The 22,498-nt window shown below is 37.8% G+C and overlaps 1 protein-coding gene across 2 annotated transcripts in view; it reads left to right on the top strand.

The window, feature by feature from the left end:
* The window catches only part of NKAIN2 (sodium/potassium transporting ATPase interacting 2), a 549,848-nt gene that overhangs the window by 268,066 nt on the left and 259,284 nt on the right, over nt 1–22,498 (top strand). For both annotated transcript variants that reach the window (XR_010372212.1, XM_064447366.1), the window contains exon 3: nt 18,870–18,950. Coding sequence is in view for 1 of the 2 variants with exons in the window: in XM_064447366.1 (XP_064303436.1) it covers nt 18,870–18,950 (81 nt within the window). In the remaining variant the exon portion in view is untranslated. The remainder of the gene's footprint in view (nt 1–18,869; nt 18,951–22,498) is intronic.

Genomic DNA, 22,498 nt, shown 5'->3' with positions numbered 1-22,498 from the left:
TCTTGGAGTACAGCAAAGCTACAAACAACCAAAAAAATTCTTTCAACAGTATGTCTGACAACGAAATGAAAAAAATTAAAGACACAAGTTCAGTTGTGAAGTCAGCCTCTGATAGAAATGGTGTTAGGCTGATATTTGAATTTTATTGCCTGCTCAGGTGACGTTTGGATTACTTTCTGGGTATATTTGCACTGTTTTCATTGCATCATTCAAAATTAATCTGAGCTAAAACAAAAATATCCTTATAAATAACATTGGAATAGGAACTTTGTGGTGGTATCTATAATTTTTTTTTTTTAATCACATTAACTGGAAAGGAGGATAACATAGTAATGAAGTAGCATTTATACTGATGATCTAATAGCAGTCATGTAAATGTAGTTAGGTATATTTTCCTCTTCCAGGTCTCAAACATTTCCATTAAGGACAAAAATGAACCCTTATTTGTACAGTGGGGTTAAATCCTTCTTTGTTGTTATTAGAAAGACAGAACTCTGTTTTTTCTCCTTTTATTCATGCCATGCCGTATGCACATTTAGGATTTATTAACATTTTAAAGTTCCGTCTTCTGGCTAGAAAATGCTGATCACAGCTTAAAATGTCATCATAAGAGGGCTCTTTGAGTAAAACAGCATCCCTTTTTCTCTGGAGGCATCTAAATTTGTTGCGCAGCTCTCCCACTTGAGGATAATATTTAACAAGCAGGAATAAAAATATAGTTTTTTTACACAGGGATCAAATCTCCAAGATGTTATTTTGTGTTATTCATTATTTTTCTATCTGCAACACATTTTTTTCTTTGTTTTGCCTTAGACTTTTAAGCCCTGATTTGGAGTTTTCAGAATTACAGGGGCTACTGCATAAGACTCCTGTCCACCCATAAATTGCCTTCTGTAGCATTTATCCTGCAATAAGAATGATCTTATCCAGATAGAGGGTAGTTATCATTAAGCAAGTGCATTTTAGACGCTTAGACAACTGATCTTTTACATACATCTTTCACAACTGATCTTCAGTTCAAGAATCAGAAAGGGTTATTTATATCACATAATAGGTTCCTGTTAGGTATCTATTACTGAAAGGGTTAGAGCAGGTGTCCTCTGCATTGTTTGGGAAAGTTTTACCTCTCCCTGAAAAATCTTCTTCTTGGTAAACTACCATTTAAAAGTACAATGGATGTCAGAGCTATTTCCAAATCAAGACTGGTTTTCATAGAACCGTTCTTTAATAAATGTTTGTCTGTGGAGGTGCCCAACCCTTGTGATATATCTTTAAAAAATACTGCACTGTGGATAATAGTCTTGGTATCTTCCAGTTGTGATACTAAATGAACCCAAGCCTTCTTTTGCTTTCTAATTCATAAGAATTAATATAAAATGAGAACATTAGCCATAATGCTAACTCTTACAGCGTTCTGTTAATTCACAGAATCCCAGAAGCACCCTGTCCAGACGACTCTTGAAGGTGTCTAACGTGGCCGAGTCAACCACTTCCCTGGGGAGATTATTCCAATGGGTGACTGTCCTCACTGTGAAAAATTTCATTACATCTCTGTGTCCCAGACATGCTATATGTATCCATTTAGGGTCCTTGTCTTACTTGCTTTCTAACATGTAGAGAGCAAAGTAAGGAAATTAATCATGCAAAAGGGTATGAATTTGCTGGACAGGGCATTGTTTCTTTCCCTTGATTTCTTGTGATTTCTTTATCACCATGCCAAAGCCACAAGGTTTGGAATAGATTGGGTATCAAAAGGCATATGGGAAGGAGCTGCAGACTTGCCACACCAAACAGATATTCTCACCCAATCTGTCATAGCAGTGATTTATACATGCTGGCTACAGATCATTTTGAGGAAAGATTCTGAACTGTGCAATTCATGCCAGTCAAGAATTTAGGGGACTAACATGTTTCTTAAGACAAAGATTTGGGACTTTCTTGTAGCTAAGCAGATGTTCCCGTATCTTTCTTTCATCAATAGAAATGTTGCACTGTAGGATTTTAAGGCTTAATTTCTTCAGGTTTATATATAGTGGTCTTTCAGTTTCCACAACAAAAATAAGGTATTAAGACAGAAATCCCTCCTGAATCAAAACTATTGTACAGACCAGCCTCTGGCTTCTTTCCAGTGAGAGTTAGGGGATCACATCTGCAATCTGCACTTGAGACCTTCTATAAGACTTGCCATTTATTAGTTTGAATGTTCTGCAAGAATATCCTATGGGATAACTAAAAAAATATCCACTTCGTTGCTTCCTAATACACCTTCAGCAGGCAAAAGCATCGGCACACTTAGAAGAACAGCTCTGGGGTAAATAGGGAATGTGAGTTAGATATCCCAGCTGCACAACAGCCTCTTATGATGCTTCATCTGCTTTCTGCAGCATTTTGCTCCAAAATTAGTGCCACGGGAATGTCATCACGACAATAGGCACTCACTTAAACTGGGAGCAGACAAGGTTGCCGCAGAATTACTTCAGCCAAAGACACTGCAAATGTTGGAGCTGGGCAGAGGACCAGGGTGCACTATCCTTTTCTCCCCATCCATTCACCCCTGGGCAAATATGGTCTCAGGCTGGGTGAGACACATGAGTGTTCGGTAATGGGAAAGGACAGAGATTTCTAAGGATTACCCTCTTCCTAGGTCTGCCTTATGCTACTCAGCCCAGGTAACACCGAGAGCATTTGCATAAGCCCTGAGATGAATCCATGTTGATACTGCTAAGTCAAGACTTTCAGATTCCTTTGGACCAATTCTGTCTGGTGGGACAGAGTTGATTTTCTAATCTTATAGCTCAGTCTATGTGACAAGTCTATGGGTTCCATATTTCCTCCTTTTCATTTTAATGCCAAACTGCTTCGCAGTTACTACCATTGCTTTTCTATGGTAGTGTGGTCCGGCAGCTAAGAGATTGCAAATACAAGCTAATTGTTCTTTTATATTTCTTGCCATTTCCTTAGTGTTCTGGGACAGGATCCAGCTGCCATGAAAGTTTTCTTAATCCTCCAACTCTAATTTCTTGCTGACCACTACTGACCTGATAATGATACTCTGACATTTTTCTTCTTTTTTTTTTTTTTTTTCCCCTCCCTTGGAGTTTTATACTTATCTTTCTGGCTTTTGTTCCCAAGTGCTTATGTGAGGCACAGAACCTGTCTACATTTTAGAATTATAATTTTCTTCTTTCAGTGAAATTACCATTTTTATGCCTTAAAAATGTGACCATATTCTCCAATGACCTCTTGTGGCTTATGTATTTGAACGTTATCTTATTTACTTAACCTTTCACTCACTCCTTCCTGTTCTGAGACTTCTCTCTAACTCTCTTTGCAGCATTAATATTCCTGTCTTCCTTACTCTCCTTTGGAAATTCTCCTGTTTGCTCTCTGAATTACTACCACTATGGGATGTCTGTAATGAAGGAATGAGGGCAAAAGAATTTCTAACAGTGAAGAGAGATGACCAGCAAAAAGCAACAAGATTTGGGCAATCTACTGAAATTTCTTGTAGACAAAAGGACAGCAGAGCTTTTCTCTGGGACTCTGTTTCTTTTGAAATATCATAAAAGATGGGGACATATCTGCTGAACATTACTGAAGTGCCAGCAGTGCATTTACTCAATGTCTGAAGTTCTAAAGGAGGGTGGGGAAAAGAAATGACTGGATCTATTTCATGATTTACGTAGTGATAGTCGGGTTTGACAATAAGTGTTTACACATAAAGTTGTCTAGCATTTTCCATTATAGGACCTTGATATTTAACCACTTTTATAAGCAGGCTACAGCTAAGCCCTTCAAATGAAACTTTTGCCTAAGTCTATTTACTATTTTACAGTTAAGGCAACCGAGCCGTTCTGATCATCTATGTCAATGGAATTAAAAACAAAAAAATGAATGGATTTTTTTTATAGCCATTATACTGAAGGGTTCTAATTTTTTTTTGTTTTTTTTTTTTTTTTCAATGTCAGTCCAACACTTGACATGGAAAGAGGGAAGAGATGCCACAGGGCATCGTTTCAGATTGTCATTTGTCCCCGTTGCAAATTCATCTAGGTTTGTTTGAATGGGCAGTGATTTCAAATTAGGGTATGGCAGCAAACTCTAGGCAAGAGAGCCAGCATGCAGCCGTCCATCCCTCAACAGAGCCACGGCGCTGAAGGAGCAGGCTCTGCTCCTGCTGAACAGACGGACGAACCCTGGAGGCTGCACAGGCCCTCACTCTGCCTGTGCCCCTCCTGGCTCAGGCAACTGGCACCTGTGTGGGATGGAGAACAAAAGAGACAATCCTTTCATTGCACCAGCCGTGTGGAGGAGAGGAGGGAAGCCATCCTTCTCTGTGGGGGAAGGGAGGAGGGCAGAGCACAGAAGCCTCTAGCTCAAATAATTGTGTCTGGTGGGGTGTTGCCTCCTGTGATTTTTGTTGCCTTTGTTGCACAGGTTTGCTCTGAGAGGCTGAGGGTCTGTAATGGCTCATGTATAGATCAACATCTCTCTGTAATAGTGTTTTAGGGTTTCTTTTTGTTTTCAATGTTTCCTTAAAATGAGATAGAAGTATTTATACCTATGTATTAACAGAAGAATTACATGGGAGCTAAAAGAGCTTTATCTTGCTGCCATCAGCTCATGTGGAGGACACTGCTCATCACACATTATTAACTGTGGCTGCCTGACTGCATAACACCCACTATCCACAGTATAAGCACAGTTGTGAAAATAACTGCACACGCTCTTTTACATGCACTGGAGCAAGAGTCTATTAAAGCTGCAAACGCAGCACTGAAGACTGAGAAAGTTCCAGAACTGAAGCTGCCTCCGTGACCTTTATTTAGCCACCTGTGTTTTTGAAATATGCAACAATCTTTAATTGCATGATCAAAGTGAGCATCTCCTTATTAGTGCACAACATGGGTTTGTCTCACTTGTAATGAATAATATGGTTGCCTTCAGCGCCCCAGACTTATTTGCGGCAGAAATTTCTCAGCTCTAACATGGGACTAATAACTATTACCCTGCCCAGCCAGGGTCTTAGGAATGTAATCCATGCTTAAGATGAACTCAGAAGGTACAGTAAACCAGCTAGCCTAAGAAAATCTGACAAGCAACTGATTGTGGATGACATTCAGTAAATAAAGCACAAAGCTGGACTGGGTGATGAAGATAAAAAGAAATATTGAAGAGCAGCATCCAGTAAACCTCTGCAGAGATACATGAAAAAGAATTGGATGATGATGTAAATTAACATGGGTAACTTCTCATTCTCACTTTTCTTAATTTTTGGTATTTTACTATAATTCCCTTTGGATGCTTGGAAGCATCTTTTTTTTTTTTTTTCTTTGCATGAAATACATTATTGTTCTTCAAACATCCAATCAGTCAGGCCAGCAGCATATTCTAATTAATTCAAGCATGAAATATAAGCATGAACTTTAGCTTGCATAGTTACAAATTTTTTCAATGGTCACAAAATTATCCTGTTGATCTTAAGGCAACGGCGATTAAAAAATGACAGTATTTCCCTACTGGGTATTTCAGTACTTATTTCCACAGACAAGGAGGAGTATGCACTTAAGCTGGCACTCAGAAATGGAATTGGAGGGAGGGAGGGAGGGAGAAACCCATTCAATTTTCATTGTACCTTACAGAACTTGGAATAATTCAGGACAGTTTCTTAAAAAAAGCCTTGCTTTTCCAAGCAAAGTTATCGGTCTGTCATGCTGTTGTCTCCTGTCATAAAACTGTCATCACAGTCTCTCTGATGTGGCAATGCTGGGGGCACTGGCAAAGCTTCTTGGCTCAGTAGTGCTCAGATTTTGCATGGCAAGCTAGGTTGCTGCAACGAAAGTCACATGGCTCTTTTGCCACACTGTGGGAGCTACCATGCCTTTCATTACTAATGTCATCAAATAACGTCTTGACATCTGGATATATTCTCACCCCATTTGAAGTATCAGCTGTTTATTCCATCACTGGTGACCTTTCTTACCTCCTTGTAATTTGTTGAGCTATCATCCTTTCAACAACCTGCTTTTCTTTTTATTTTAAGGTGCTGGGAAAGGGTCTGAGTAACACTGAGTGTTTATCAAACTAAGGGGTGTGCTTTTGCATCTGAGCTGTGCGTAAGGTCTTAATGCCAAGAAAGATCTGTAAGAATCAAAGAATCAGAGGAATCCTGGGTTGGGAGGAACTTCTGAAAGTCATCTTGCCCATCACCGCTCTCAGCAAAGCAAAGTTGTGCAATCTTCTGTTTCAAGGCAGCTTTTGGATCCTGTAGTCATACCATTGGGTTTCTTGACTCTATTTCCTATATCTTCTAATGTTGTTATATCAGAAATTATGCTGTAATTGATTGTATTAATGCTATATGACAAACTCGTGTATCTTGTACCTTGCAAGTCAGTTTAATTCCCTCATCATGCATTACTCAAGAATTTTTCTAAAGACTTGTTTAATTTAAAGGTTAAGTAATCTCCTTAGATTCCGATTTGTTGAGTTAGGACTGCTATAAAAAGAATATGGAGTCTAGCCTTAGCTTGCAATAACATCTACACTGAACAATAGCTGTTTTCAGTTGATACATCCGAGTAGAACTGTAGCTATTTTTTATTTTGATTTTCTACACTATCCACATATTTTAATGATGGATTTACAAGAACTCTAGAAGAGTATTACTCCAGAGCTTTTGGTTTGGGGTGTTTTTTTTTTTTTACTAAATCTTTTCCAATAAGTCCCCAACCTTTGGGTCTTTCATTAATCACCAGTTTCTTGTAGAAAATAATCTTCTGAACTTGTAAATGTTTCTTGCCAGAACTATTTTAACTACCTGCTTTCACCTTGTAATCGGCAATCCATGCAGTTTTTTTGTTTGTTTCATCACAGGCAATAACTAATGATTCCATGAACCATTTTCCATTGAATTCCTCTTGAGAATGTGAAAATTACAGACTTTTTTTTATGCCTAAAGAAATAATGTGATGTTTTTATTAGGGTCTACTCTGTGATTAAAGGTTCACATTCCAAATAGTTGCAACTTCTTCTTTTACCTTTATATGGAGATCCAATTTTATTTTATTTTATTGTAGTTAGTTCTGATACAGTTATGGTCGCCATGGAAGTTTGTGACCCTGACTCGTGCAATGAGGGGAAATAAATTTTTAAAACAATACGTTTCCTAATTAAAATATTGACTAAAATACTGGTACAAATAGGGGGAAAAAAAGGTTCATTACATTTCTGTGGGAATGGCGTGTCATCACCGTAGGACAAACTAGGCCTATTTAGAACATCTCAGCTATGTGTTGCCATATAATAATCTGTTTGAATCCCTTTCAGTGTCATCTAATTCCTTCATTTGCAAAGCTTTCCTTGTTTCAAAATGTGTAAAATGAGGTGAGGTTGCATTTTTGTATGCTTTTTTGTCCTCTGAATTAGTGGCATATGGTGCACAATACTTAAACTATACTGCTAATCTGCCATACTCTCTGAATTTTATTTTAAAATGGACTTTTTGTCCTTTATTTTACATTGTGATTCATCTTATAACGGCTTTGTTCATCAGTGACTTATCTGTAGATATTGCTTTCTTTCCCTTTGACTACCAGTACCATATCTTTCTTTGTAAAAGAGATGTAAAAATGGTTTTGGCAAAACCCATCTTCAGTGAGTGCAGAAAAATGCACAGAGACATAGTCTATTAGTATCTCAGCACTAGCATTTCTTTCTACAATAGAAATGGCACTTTCAGGGTTATACAGGCTACCCATGTAAAACCTTTATTTGGCACCTCTGCATACTGAAACTGTCCAACTAGCTGATAAGTGGGCACCACGCCACTGAAGCAGATGGGCATAGCTGTAGAGAGCCAAAAGACAATGTATGTGCATCAAGTGTGGATGTTGGTGGCAGGCTTCCCAGTCAGTGATGTCTTAACGATTAAATGTCCCGAGTTTTTTGCATCTGTAGTTACAGAGATGGCAGCCTTACTCCTGGATGGTCTATGAAAATGTCTCTCCTATTTTATTTTTAAAATATAAAGGACTTTCTGAGAATGCTTGATCTAGAAGGTACTTGAGACAAGAAGGTTAATGGTAAAGGAAGCGGTAAAGATAACCTTTCTGAGTCCAAAAAGGCATGTGCTCTCACCTCACCAAAAACTGAGGTGCAAACTGGAGTTCCGGAGGAAAGAGAGTGAAAGCATTATTTAGGGTATTTGAGATATGCAGTAGAGAGAAGCAACAGGTATTTTCAGAGAAAGAAAATAAGATACAATCAGAGAAATGCAATTACCATAATTTTACCAAAAAGAAGGATTTGGAGGTTACGTCATGAATGAGACTCAAAGCCATGAATAAGGAACAGCATGGTATTCTTTGATTGTATCACACTTAGGGAAATAGAATTTGGCCAGTCTATATTAATAAGAGGGCTGGACCACAAAATTACCTGATTACATCACCAGTTTATTCTCACAACTGGAGAAACCTATTGCATGCAATATTTTTAGCTAATGCTTTTGATGCAAGGTGAAAGTGAATGAAAAGGCAGTTTCCCTAAGATATGGTAAGAGAAGGCTTTTCTTTGTTTCCTGAATAATACAGAACCAAACATGCACACAGAGCCAGGTATAAGCCTCCCTGAGGAAAGCCATAAGTCATCCAATAAACAACGTGTAAAGTTTTCTGGTGATTTCAGTAAAGTCAAATATTGATTGATTGGTAAATGAGGAAGATATTTTTAGACTAGTACTTCCTTTGAATATATACAGTCTAGTTGCAGCGTGAATTGAATGATTTTTAGACACACATAGTCTTGGATTTCCCTGAAGGAATTAGAAAATGAAGTCCATTTTGTATTTTATGCTCTTTTAGAAGGAGTGATGTTTGAGTATCTACTTTTATTTTATTGTTATAGCTTCAGATTTATTCTTTACCTCATTGACTACATTCAAGATTGAAAAAGACTGAAAAAATAAGCCATGTTGTATTAAAACATACTGATCTTGCCAAATCAGGCAGTCTTGCCTGCCTGATGTACAAGAAGGGTGTAAAAGAATCACAGAATCCCAGGTTGGAAGGGACCTCAGGGATCATCTAGTCCGACCTTTCTGGGAAGAGCTCAGTCTAGACAAGATGGCCCAGCACCCTGTCCAGACGACTCTTTAAGGTGTCCAACGTGGCCGAGTCAACCACTTCCCTGGGAGACTATTCCAATGGGTGACTGTCCTCACTGTGAAAAATTTCCCTTTCATGTCCCATTGCAATCTCCCCAAGAGCAACTTGTGTCCATTCCCCCTTGTCCTCTCCATGGGACTCCGTGTAAAAAGGGAGTCTCCATCTTCTTTGTAGCTGCCCCTTAAGTACTGGTACATGGTGATGAGATCCCCTCTGAGCCTCCTTTTCTCAAGGCTGAACAAACCCAGCTCTCCCAGCCCATCCTCATATGGCAGGCTTCCCAGTCCTTTGATCATCTTAGTGGCCCTTCTCTGTACCCCTTCCAGCCTGTCCACATTCTTTTTGTATAGCGGGGACCAGAACTGTACACAGTGCTCCAGGTGTGGCCTGACCAGCGCTGAGTAGAGCGGAATAATGACTTCTTTATCTCTGCTGGTGATGCCCTTTTTGATGCAACCCAGCATCCTGTTGGCCTTCTTGGCCGCAGCAGCACACTGTTCGCTCAAGTTGAGCTTCCTGTCCACCAGAACCCCCAGGTCCCCTTCCACAGAGCTGCTCTCCAGCCAGGTGGATCCCAGTCTGTGCTGCACTCCTGGATTATGTTTTCCCAGGTGCATGATCTTACATGTTCTTTGTCCTACTCCCTCCCTCCCTATGGCTCATTAGCATCACTCAGTGGGTCAGTCATGGTGACAATCTCACAGGTATGCACCTCCTACCCAAGGAAGTTGCATCTAACCCTGTGCTCACCATACAGTTTCACGAAAACAGTTTTTGTGCCTCTAGAATTTGGCTCCACCCACTCCAGCTGCCTTAGCTTTCTAAACAAAATTCAGTCTGGCTCCATAGTACTGTTGGCTCTAAACAGCTATGCTAGTTGGGGTCCCTTTAAAGGCAAAAACTCTGCAGATCCAATTTATGTATGTTTGTTGTCTCCAAAGAATGGGAAGTGACCTTTGCAGTTGACTGGTACTATCAAAACAGCCACCAACTCCTGAAACAGCTGTGCCAGCCAGTGACCTTGAAAGTCTGGGTGTTCTGTTCTCCAACCCTGGAACACAAATTCTCCTAGTATCTTAGCCACCCCTCAATTTTTTTCCAAAATTTTGAGCGGTCTTAGGAATTTTTGAAAACTTGTGCTTTAGAAAATAGTTCAGAGTTCAGAGAGAGGTAAAAAAGCACCTGATGGTCCTCGCTTATTTTTCCCATGACAAAGATATCTTTAGCTTCAATTAAATCTCCTTTGGATTATGAACGACAAGGACTAAACTCAAAGCCTTGTGAACTCAATGGTCAGGCGCCTCATGGCTTTGACTGTTAAGGCGTTAAGTCAAAGAAAATGGAAGGAAGAAAACAATACCTGGGAAGCTGAATACAAACCTCTCAATTTATCAAAAAGATCTTATTGTAAAATGCTTAGTTTTAGCAAGAATTTTGATGTATTCACTGAAGGAGATGGATTCCCGTTATAAATAGTTGCAGTTGGCACTCAAATACTGAGCCATCAATAAAAGAATCTAGATAAATGTCAGTAGAGCTCTGTTCCTAGCAACAGTATCTATTGATTTTATTTTTTGCATTCTGTTAAAAATGAACACTGAAAGAATTCTGAGTGTCCTGGTTTGTATTTTTAATAGGGAATTTAAATGGGCACAGCTGCTGAAAACTCCATTAAAATAAACTGTTCACTGATTGATTTATAATCAAGATTTTTCTTTTTGGGTGTTTGTGAAAAGGCCAGATACGCCAAGGAAACAGTCAATACATTGGTGCAGCTCCACCAATATGCTGATGTGTGAAGCAAATTATGGCTTCCCACCTTTCCAGTAAGAAACCCTTCTCTTTAGATTACAGCAAGAATATATTTTTTTTGTTTATTTTCTCTGGACCAGAAGACCTTGCCTTCCTGGTTGCACATTGTCCAGTTCAAGCAGGAGGGAGAGACAATGTTCCCACCCAGCTCAGGTCACTCAGCAGAATAGGTGAGTTCCTCCTAGGGCTGCCTGAGGTTGAAAAGGACCTAGAGAAGTGGTCCTCAGCTGGTGAGGCTGGTTTACCCTGAGTGAAATGCAAGCATATGGCAGGGTGAGTGTGGCACAGAGTCCACATGGAGAAGTACTGCTACCCTACAGAGGGGTTGGGCAGTCAAGTGAGGCTTGTTGGACCGCTTTCAAGAACTGGTACCCTCAGGGAAATCTTTTGGTAGGGTGGTGGTCCCCAGACTGGTCAATGGCAGGTAGGGAACAACACCGGTTCTTGCTAAGGGACTATTCACATATTCTGCAGCAAAACACATATACAATATATTCTTGAGCATTTTTCCAAATATTTCTTATCAGTTGAGGCAGACTTGTACATACAAAACCGTTCTTCCACCTATCACTTTTGTGCTAAATGTGTGGGATTGTTTTGCAGTGGGTTCATTCCACGGTAAGAGTCACTCTCAGGCGGAGCCTTGGATAAAACAGTAGCAGTTTATAGTAGCCAGTAATCTGTTCATGTTTCTTTTTCATTGGTAATTCATTGTTAAAGCGATCTGTGGTGCTACAAGTTTCAGTGAAATTTTACAGCAACAATTCCTGCAGTTTTCTCCTACGATTTAATGACAAAAAATATCCATAGAAGATAGCTTGAATTTTTGTGAATGCAATTTCTACACTGACCACTATGTAAAAGGAAATCCAGGGCTTGAAATGTTTAGTGTCTTAAGAATGGTCTAGAAGGGAGTCTTTGGAAAAATAATTTCAAAATATTTCTAGCCCTTGAATTGAAGAACCAAATGAGCTCCAACATCACATAGTTTTGATTTCTATCTTTCATTTCTGTGTCAATTATAATATGAATTTAACAGCTGATAAGAACTGTTCAAAAAATAATGCCATTTCAAAGCCATGATTTCAAGTTTTTAGATCTTCTACAGCATTGATTTCTACTGCTAGTAGCTCTTGAGGTAGATCCTGGTAGGTTCATGTTAGAATTAAGCAGAGCGATAAAAGAGGATCTAAAAAGCACTATTTTAAGGTTCACTATTGCCTGACCAGCTCAAGTTATGCCTTGAAAAATAGAGATATTACTAGAATTCTGATATAAAGAAAGCATTTTGAGCTCTATTTAAGTGAGAATTATCTGTATATCATTTTCCTGTTACTTACATTTAATTCATCATTTCCATTTTGAAAGACTTCATAATCTCTTCCACAAACAAAAGAATGCTGAAAAAACTAGGAAAGTAACATAAAAGGAAAAATATCAACCCATCTGCAAATATATGCATGTATATGTATGTGTCTGTAGCTGGGTGGATATGTACTATGTTGCAGTAAATTGAGTATTCAGATATTTGAAGTTGCTTCCTGCTGGTAAATGTTTCACAACAAAGATGTGATCAAAAGAAATATAGGAATTGAATCATGAGTGAAGCCAAACCAATTAAATCTCTACTGCTAACTCAAAAAGATAAAATAAATGTCTTGTTAAAATTTCTGCCTTACCTTACTTTCTTTAGTAGATAAAATGCACTTTTGTTAAAAAGGTCATGAGCTCTAACATATGAATGCAGAAGAAACCTAAAAAAAAAAAAAAAAAGGAAAAAAAAGAATTTGAGATTACAAGAAGAACATTTCTCTGGCCCCCATTTGTTAGAATAATGGCAAAAACCCTTTTTAAAGTAACTCCTTAGTTAGAGAGTACTTCCATTTGGTGATATAGATTATTTGTAACACTCTAGTGTAACACAGTAGATAGACTGAACAATGCTAAAATGTAAGTTAAATATTTCTGTGTGCTTACTATTACAATTTGGCTATTAATCCTGATAGCATCATACAAAAAAAAAAAAAATAATAATTTAAGAATAGAGTTGACTACACAGAGAAAACATTGCATATCTTTCTTATGAAGGCTGTATGAAGGGGCTGATACGTCTCCTGAGTTGTTCATGGTTTCTTGGAATGGAGGTTTGTCGTATAGTGTTTAGGGTAATATTTTAAGATGGTACAGTTGGACACTGAAAGAGAAGCTGAAAGACAAACGGAAGTGATTCAGTACCCAAAAGAAGCTGCCATGTAAGCACTTCTCCTAGTCTTTTCCACAAAAACCTAAAGAGCTGTGAATCTAAGAAATGGAAAATGAACAAATGAATGATTCAAGCTTAAGCATTAGCAGACCAATGGTGTGAGTAGAATACAAGAGACAATAGTTCTCCGACAATATCTCTTCAGCAGTCATTAGGGGATATTTTACACTGGTGACATTTAAAGTGCTTTGTTCTTTCTGTTTATGTGGAAAAAAAGGGAGTGCATATCTACATAGTGCAGAGTTGCTATCTCATTTTTGATGTCACCAGCACGAGATTTTTAATGGGCTCTGCGACGTTGGGAATTTTGCCTTGGAAGAGTTTAGCTTTTCAAACAGCAAGGGTGGAGTGATCTGTGTCAAACACTGAGAATTGAGCTGAGCCCTGGAAGTGCCTTCTCCTCTCAACTGACTGTAATAGAAATCTAGACAGTGCTCAGAGGAGGACATCTGCATTGCAGACATCTAAATGTGGGCAGATGGATGGCACTCTGGCAGTAATGTGCTCTGTAGAAATCCAGCTTCCCTTATGCAGAAGGATTTCAAGCTATGTCTTCAGAAAAAAAGTAAATCTCTTCTGTGCATTCTGGGTCCAGCATAATTTTGTCACAGAAGAAAATTGAAACAAAACAGAAGCCAAAAGAAGAAAGGAGCCCACTGAGTCTCACCCAAGCTGTAGCTCCCGATTCCTCTTTGGAGTCAGGCTATGTTTTCTGATCCTGCTCTGCACTGGAGGCTTCCTGCTGACCTGTGTCTCCTGCTGGCTTCTAGAGCTGGACTCTCCACCACGCTTTGCTGCCCACACCCTCATCAGCTCTCAGGGAAAAGCCACAAGCAATGGGAATGGGAAGGAAACAGCAAAATATGCAGGGCAGATTAAATTAGGGAATGGTACCTACTAAGTGGCTGCATGAAGTCACCCCGTAGACTGCTGTCATTGCCACTGCAAATGGACTTCTCCCAGGAGAGTCTAGGTGAGGTCTTTTACTAGTTCAAGGCAAGTGGTAGAGAGAAGCATTTCTAAGTGATGTATCTTCATAGACAGAGGAAATTAGGGGAAAATAACTTTAGAAGCAAAGAAAATGATAATTATGGACAGTTGCTACTGTCAAATACTGTGTTATCTGAAAGAGGAGTTCCTTTCCAGACATGCTGGGCTTGAGGTAATCTTGAATAACTCAAATACTCTTGCCCAGGTAGCATTAAAAAATCCCATTTTTAATTACTATGGCAAATGTAGTAATTATGATCTTAGAAATTGATTTATTTTCTTTTTCCTGAATGGAGCATGGAAGGGTCTTGGGGCATAATATTTTCAGATCTGGACGACTCTAAGATTCAAATTTTATGCCTTTCTAAAAAGAAAATAAGTAGCAAATCACTAATCGCAACAACAATTCAATTGTTTTGAATTGCACAAGGTGTTATCTTGTAGTCTGGAACCCTCAGTCAAATGTGATTGAAACCGACTCACAAATTCAAAAAGAATTTGGGAGCAAGAGAAATGCTGTGTAAAGTTCTGTGAAAAAACGTGCTAACATTTAAAATGTTCATAGTTATCAGAGTTGCTTACTGTTTATACTTGAAAGGTATGTGACATGTTTCTCCTTCAGGAAAAGTGACGAGAGTATTAGATGTGAGTTCTGGTGACCCGGTTTATATCAAAGGCAGTAGTGGGCTACCTGGACCTTTGTTTCTTGTGCCCTTGTGATCATTTTTCTACTGAGCTGTGGAATTAAGTCAAGTCACTTAATTTCTTTGACCTTCATTTTTCCTGTTAGTAAAATGGAGATAATGTGACTTAGCCAACTTTGAGAGAAGTGTGAAGAGGGATGTATGGATTCTTAGTACTGTCACAAGTATTTTAATATTTCAGTTTCCCATTCCCCAAGAAAATAGACATCCAATATTAATTTGTGATGATTCATAGCAAATTTCCAAACCTGTAACTCCATAGTATCAATAAACCATAGAGTAGGTAATTTTTCTCGTAATTCTTTGTAGGTGGTAATAAATTCACATTTCCTTGAAGAATGGTAAGCGTATTCTACCATATAAAAGCTGTATTTATATAATTTATTTTACAAAAAAAAAGGCAAAAGTAAAAGTTACTACTTTTACTCATTGGCTACAACTTTGAAAAATAAGAAGTATGTAAATCTCCAGTCTTAGCCTTTCAGTTATACCTTTTGCCAGTGTGGATTTCCATAAAAACAGTAAGCTGTGTTGTCATTGCTATACCTCCTGCCAGTATCTCCTGCTTGGTCAAGTGTGGGTTTATCAAGGTTCTCTTCTTGTTGATAGGTGACTGCTGCAGCATTGTGGTGGCTTCTGACAGATAACACAGCTGTCTTGAACTCCTACATATGAAAAAAGAAATACAGCTATAGCCCTTTGAAGAACTCTTATAAAATGTGTTTCTAATTAGATACATATAATAGAGAGTACCAGAGGGATTTGTTCATTGTCACAGACCTTCAGAGTTCAATTTCCGCAACAATTTGCTGAAGCACATAGACAACAAGAGGCATTTATGACTGCATGTGATCCAGAGATAAGAGATGTACTAGATCTGAAGCATCTGAAATAAGAAGCAGTGGGAAGCAGAAGCATCCTTGTATTTCAAAATAATTATACTCAGTGTTTATCCGCAGAATTCAGGCAGCAAACACTTAATAACTTTCAAAAGGAAGCAGTTTAAAACATAATTTTAAAAGACATTTTTAAACTTTATCTGTAGTCCAGTAACAGCAAATGCTTTTTAAAACAGTCTATTTGAAAGTCAGATAAATTTGTCATTTTTTTGGTGATAGACTAGACAGTGGAAAAGAGAAGTTTCACTTCTTCATGTAAGCATAAGACTCTCTGGAAGGACAAGCAGCTCCAAAGTGCCTTGGAGTGTTCTGCTGGATGTGGTGTGCACAGGGAGTTTTTAATCAGCTGTTGCTTACATGCAGTGTGACAAGTTGTGCCATGAACAGCTGATCTAATGAAACCTGTTTTCCAGTGGCTCTCTCCCACATTATTTTCCCCTTTGTGTTGACTGATGAAAGATGATCTTGTAAGCCTGTCTTTGAATGAGGACTTAACTTGAGTATCTCCTCCCATTTCCTGAAACTTTTGTGAAAAAATGTCTTTGAATCTTCAAACCTTTTCTCCAGTGTGCTTAAAATTGTTCAGGAGCACAGAGGGTTTTTCAAGGGAAGAGACATCACACATGGATATTACTGCTTAAGTCTCATTTCTTTGAGAAACCGGTCAAAATGCAGTATTTAAAATTTTTGATATAAGAAATCCAATTTTCTTTGTGTGTCAGAAGGAATACTTCTATTAACTCCATCAGAATATATGTATACTTGTATACATCATTAAAGTATTACCATAATTGGCAAAAACTTGCAAGTTAAAATTTTGCAAAGTTAGAAAAAAATGCCAAGTTAAGGTTATTGAATCTAAATTAATGTTTCCTTCTCTTGTCCTGGGAGTTATAATGCTCCATGTTACGTGTGAAGACAGGTGTACCATGAGCAAGCTACAGGAAAATGAATGTTCAATATACTTAATGTCTCAGAGTTAGGTTAAAAAAAAAATAAAATAGTGTGTTAAGACCACACATCTGAATTAAGTTCCTATGTTCCAAAGTTTTATGAGCAGCCTACACTCAAAGACTAGATGTGCATTAGAGAGGCCATGAAAACTCCATCCCTGGAGCTATTCAGACCTCAGCTAGACAAATCCCTGCACAATTTAACCTATGCTGGTCGTGCTTTGAGCAGAGATTGGACCAGGTGACCTCCAGAGGGTCCCTCCTGACTTAAATAAATCTGAGCTGTGACCAGATCTATGGACCAGGAAAAGCTATCCTAAAAAGTGTGTATAATCTGTATCCTAAAAGTGAATATAATCTGTATGCTTTAAATTACCTAAAATTGCTTTTGTGTAAAGCAACTCAAACCTTTAAAACTGTGTTAGCTTCCATTAGATCAAAACAATAGTAATAGCTAGGCTAGTTGGCAATTATTTGGTTATCTGTAAAATAAGAAATTGGAACAGGCCTAAATTTTACTCATGTTAGATATAGTCTCGCTTTAGATTTCCTGAGAAAGAACAGAATTACATTATTTTCACAGTATCTAGAAGATTAAGTAGAAAATGGCATGTTGAATGATAGACAATCTGATGCAAAACAGTACTTCCAAGGGAAATGCAAGAAGAATCCTACATAAGTTGTTACTGAATTTAACGAATAAGATTGGCATTCATGACAAAAAATGGTTTGTCATATATTTTTGTAAGGGATGGATAATGTACAGTCTAAAATATTGTCTGCTTATTCAGAAGGTGATATAATACACAGGTGTGCGGAAAAGATTGTTTCCTGATTTAAATTTAACAAAATTTAATCAGTACAGTTTGGAGAAAAGACAACAGAACAAGAAGAGTAAGTCTGTAAATACTTGAGAGAATTGGACTGGTGATAAAAAAGAAGGAAATAGCCCTCAGCTATCACAGGTAGGGAATAGTGTCAAGTCTCCATCATATTTCACACATATGCAGTGCCATGGGTCTGTGGAATGAAATTAGCAAACATGTAGAATTGAATTGTGAACAACTAGAGGATAGTTACAAGAGCCATTAGAAAAACAGTTGTAGATCCTGAGGTTTATTAGATGATGGAATAATTTGTCAAGGGAAGTTCTCAAGCACAAGCATTAGGTAAGAGTAGCAACAGCAGGTCAAAATTTATTAAACAAGATGCTCCAGTATTAAGGCAGGGAAATGTATTTTCCAGTCCTAGTACATAAGGTCTTATGAATACAAAAAAGCAGCAAAGTAATGGACAGAAAGAGAGAAAACGTACTCCGCTAGTCACATCAGATATGTGAATAAGTTTGGCAACCACCAATGAACAGATATTGCTTAAGCAAGAATACTTCTCCACAATGTAAAGCAAAACCAAACCAAACCAAAAAAACAAAGAAATTGGCCATTTAAAATATGGTCTACCCTCAGGGTGTTGAATAATTTTGAACCATGCTTTGGAATGTCACAAAATATGTTGACAGAGGCAGCTGCCATGACTAAATCCCGACATATTTTGTAGAAATACTGCAAAATAGCATATATATACACATAGGTTTAGATTCTTATGGTTATATGTATCCGTTTAGTTTCTTGACACTAAACCCGAAGTGTTGCAGAATGCAGTGCCTACTTCAGTTAGACTTCATTATTTAGTAAGTTACATTTGAATAACTATTTGAATAAACAGCTGCGTACTTCTCACATTTAATTGATATTACATGCCTCTCTTGATATTGCAGTATTCCCCATCTGAACAATAAGAAGAGATCCAGAGTAGTCTCAAATTCAAATGTCAGATCTATCATCTGTTTTCTCAGACGCAGATTGTCTGGTGTGACTGAGTACTCACTAGGTCACTCTATATTGTGCCTGTGAAAGGGAAGAATTTATTCTTGATTCTCTCTTATATGTAATGTTTTTATTCATATGCGCCGTATTTATAGTCCTGTTTTGTCTTGGATAGAACTAGTGGTCTAATGAACTAAGTTTAACCCAGTTGATAGTGAAATTATTAATGCCCTGTTTCTTTCTTCCTTCCTGCAGTATGCTGTCTGGCTGGTCCTTTGGGTTACATGGAATGTGTTTGTTATCTGCTTCTATTTGGAGGCTGGGGACCTTTCAAAGGTAATTTACCATTGGATACATTTAAGCCATCAGCATTGTATTAACATGCCCCAGTTGAAAGTTCTGTTTTACTCCACCTTTCAGTGTTATCAGAATGAGGGTAGTGTGATCAAAATTTGGAGTATTCTGGGATTGTTAGAAACTTTTAGTCTAGACAGTGACAAGCATATACCTTCTGATGCCCACAACAATATGGTATATATATTTTAAAAGAAAATTAGCTTTTTTCCCCCTCAGTAATTCTGCAATGCAAATTTCACCTCTATGAGAGACATTAATTAGTGATTTCATGAATACAAAAGATTACCATCTCAAGGGTAAATAAATATGCCTTGTACCATTTAGCTGTTACTTAGCTGGGTTCCTTTCAGGGGTCTTATACCAGACCATAATAATTGTAAAACAAGGTGCCTTTCGTTAAATTAAAATGCAAACTGAGGTGCCAGAATAGATTGCCATTTGGCTACAGCAGTGTTTTTTGTCTTTGTGCTTCGGTAGGAATGCTATGATTGAAGACACAGTCAAAATTCATAGGAAAAAAATATTTTCCTAAGAATGACATATTTATAGGGTTTTATTGACACTGTAAGTGATAACATCTGAAGTGGCAGTTGCTAATGGTCTCAAATCAACATCTCAAACCAGAACTCCTACATTCTAAGGGGTTCCCAGAAGGCTGGCAATTTGTGGGATAAAAGATTAGCAGCGGTAACAAATTATTTCGTAAATAAGCTTCAGGTAAGTCTAAATATTGCTCGCCATGCTGAATTATGCTCACAGTGGTGCGAACTGACCGTCAATGAAAGTCCCACATGTGAATGAGATCACATTCTCTTCTTGACTCAGATATAATTGCTGTTTCTGATTAAAGGGAGTTTGGCTCAACTGTAAATTACAGATGTAGTTCTCTGACCCTTTGTGAGTTACTGGTAATTTATGATCCAGAAAGTTAAAAACAATTATAGGAAGAATAAATGGTCAAAAATACTTCCTTACCTATATTTTCTCTCAAATCACCCCCAAAGTACAAAAAAATACTAGGGACTGGCCTGTTTCATCCCCATGTATTCCGTTTCTTCAGAAGATGTAGACTTCAAAAGAATCAGAATTTCATTTCCTGAGGGTGTAAAGTAATTTTCTGTAGGTAAAACGTTACACTTTCTGGGTTTTATACCTTCAGACGTGCCCAATCTCATTAAAAGCTTGGCAAAAACACAGTAAGTAAAAGAACCTACATATATTTTTTTTATTTGGTTAAAATGCTTTCTGTATTGCTAAATGAAGTAGTGCATACAACAAACCAGGCACCTGTTGTACAATTATACTCAACCCAATCCACCCTTTTCCCACCTGCTTGTTTCAGCCACCTGCATTCCTAAACTCGTAAATGTTGGGATGCTTATCATGTCTGGGGAAGTGTAAGGGGGTGGGAAGGAAGGGAGAAAGGAGAAGCAGCTGTTCAAGCACTGTATTTTAATGGATATAAAACTGTCTTAAGAACACTAGTAAGTGCTACTTGGAATAAAGGTGGGCCAAAACCAGCGTTTAAACCTGGAATTGATTTTTTCTGAAGTCTACAGCTGCATCTTCTGGAGCATTTCCCAACCAACCATATGGTTCAGGCTTACTTTTGAAAGCAGTTAAAATTTTTATTTTGTCGTATTATTTGTTCCAGTTATATGATCTGCCTTGAAATACCCAGTAGAGTATATTACTTTCAATTTAGTTGGTTTTCAGAACAACAGCTTTGGTAAAGAGAGGGAGAAAGTAAAAAGTTCCTAGAAAAATGGATTGAAGAAATGGACACAGATTGACTCATTGTCTACAAAAGGTCTGATTCACACATGGGGCATCACTGTTCTCTTACTTATAACTGTGCACGGTAGATCAAAACTTGCCCACATGATCAAATCTTCTGCAAGATCTAGGGCCTAGAAATATATTTCTAATGGAAAAATACCCAACTGTTTGGATGGATAAAATTTATCCTCCCATTCTAGATCCTTTAGAGGCTCTGTTTTACAAAACCAGGTATCTTAAAAAAAGGATAATTTTAAGTTTTACATCTCTCAGTCATATTCATACCTATTGCACTGAATATTCCTTATTATTTATATTTTCATCTGGGAATAACTGCAACTTCAAATCTGTAATGATACTCCTGTGTATTTTTTTGAGTTGGAACACCACATAGAACCTGGGAAGAAATCTGGGTCTGAATCGTTTCTAAATAGAGAATAAAATATAACCTTTAGGTAAGTACTAAAGGGATGCCTCTGAGGTTGTAAACCGTGAGAGAAGATTCTGCACAGCATGGCTTTAGGAATTGATAGGTTAAAATTACAGCCTAATAACAGTTCAGCTGGGTATAGTTTATTTTTATATATATAATTTATAGCTTTCTACCAAATAAAATAAAAGAAAGGCTTTTTTTTCTTTTCAAAGTTTTGAGAACAGCTTTTATTTTATGTGTACTTGCATCAATTTTTCCATCATCACTTGCTGATAAATGGAGAGGACATATTTCCATTGTTAATGTACCTTATTACAAAAGGTTTGCTAGCTTCATCCTTTTTTATTTTAGTTGTGGGGGTGGAGGTCATGACATTGTTACAGCTTCTCCTTATTACACTGAAACAGGCCTGCAAAGACAGAAATTTTTAGAACAATGAGGTAATCATCTCCAAAGAGGCTGAGGAGGCTCAAGGATTATTAGTGAACAGCCATGCAAATCTGTTTGCACTGTACGCCATTACAATCATATATATCTTTTGGAAAATGGCATCACACCATGTATTTTCTGTCCTTGAGGCACCCTTGTCATTGCTGAAACTCTTTCACAGCAAGCTGGAATATTTATGGCTTAGAAGGTATGTAGCAAAGAGGAAGTGCAATCACTTGTTAACTTTGTTATGTGGATCTGTGAATGAATGCCCAGAAAACCCACTTCTCAAACTTACTTTTTGGTATTACTCTCCAATAATATTTAATTAGTCTGTGTGTTGTTTTGCTTGCTGGTGAGTGCCATACTCAGCATAAGTAGGACTTCACGGTTTCAGGAGTGGTAATATTTATTTTGGCCTGTGGCTAGGCAAATGTAGCATATGAAAAACATAACCTCTTCTCTTGAATGAAGCATATCTGAAGTACACTAGTGAAGCAAAAAAGAAAAACATAATAGAAAGCATCCCTGAGAAAAATGTAATATTTCAATGATTTAAATATATCAAGAAAGAGCACAAGGAACCAGATTCAACTATCTCAGAACAACAACAACAAAAAAAAACACCAAACCCCACAAAAAGTTAACAGCCTGTTTAGCATTTTTTACTTTCTCCTTCAGACAAAATTCCCATTTACTTGTATGGGATTCAGCTGTGACCTCTGAATAAAGATGCTCAGTAGAAAGAGTGCTGCAAATACTCAAGTAATGAAGAAATGGCACTCTTGCTTAAAGGCACTTAAAAACTTCCCCTAATGATGTCTGAGGATCCCACAAGCAGAATAGAAGCAGAGTAAGAACCAGAACAGAAAGAAGCAGAATAAGA

Source organism: Phalacrocorax carbo, chromosome 3 (genome assembly GCF_963921805.1).
Source record: "Phalacrocorax carbo chromosome 3, bPhaCar2.1, whole genome shotgun sequence".
Lineage (NCBI taxonomy): Eukaryota > Metazoa > Chordata > Aves > Suliformes > Phalacrocoracidae > Phalacrocorax > Phalacrocorax carbo.
This window is presented reverse-complemented; position numbering and strand designations above follow the sequence as displayed.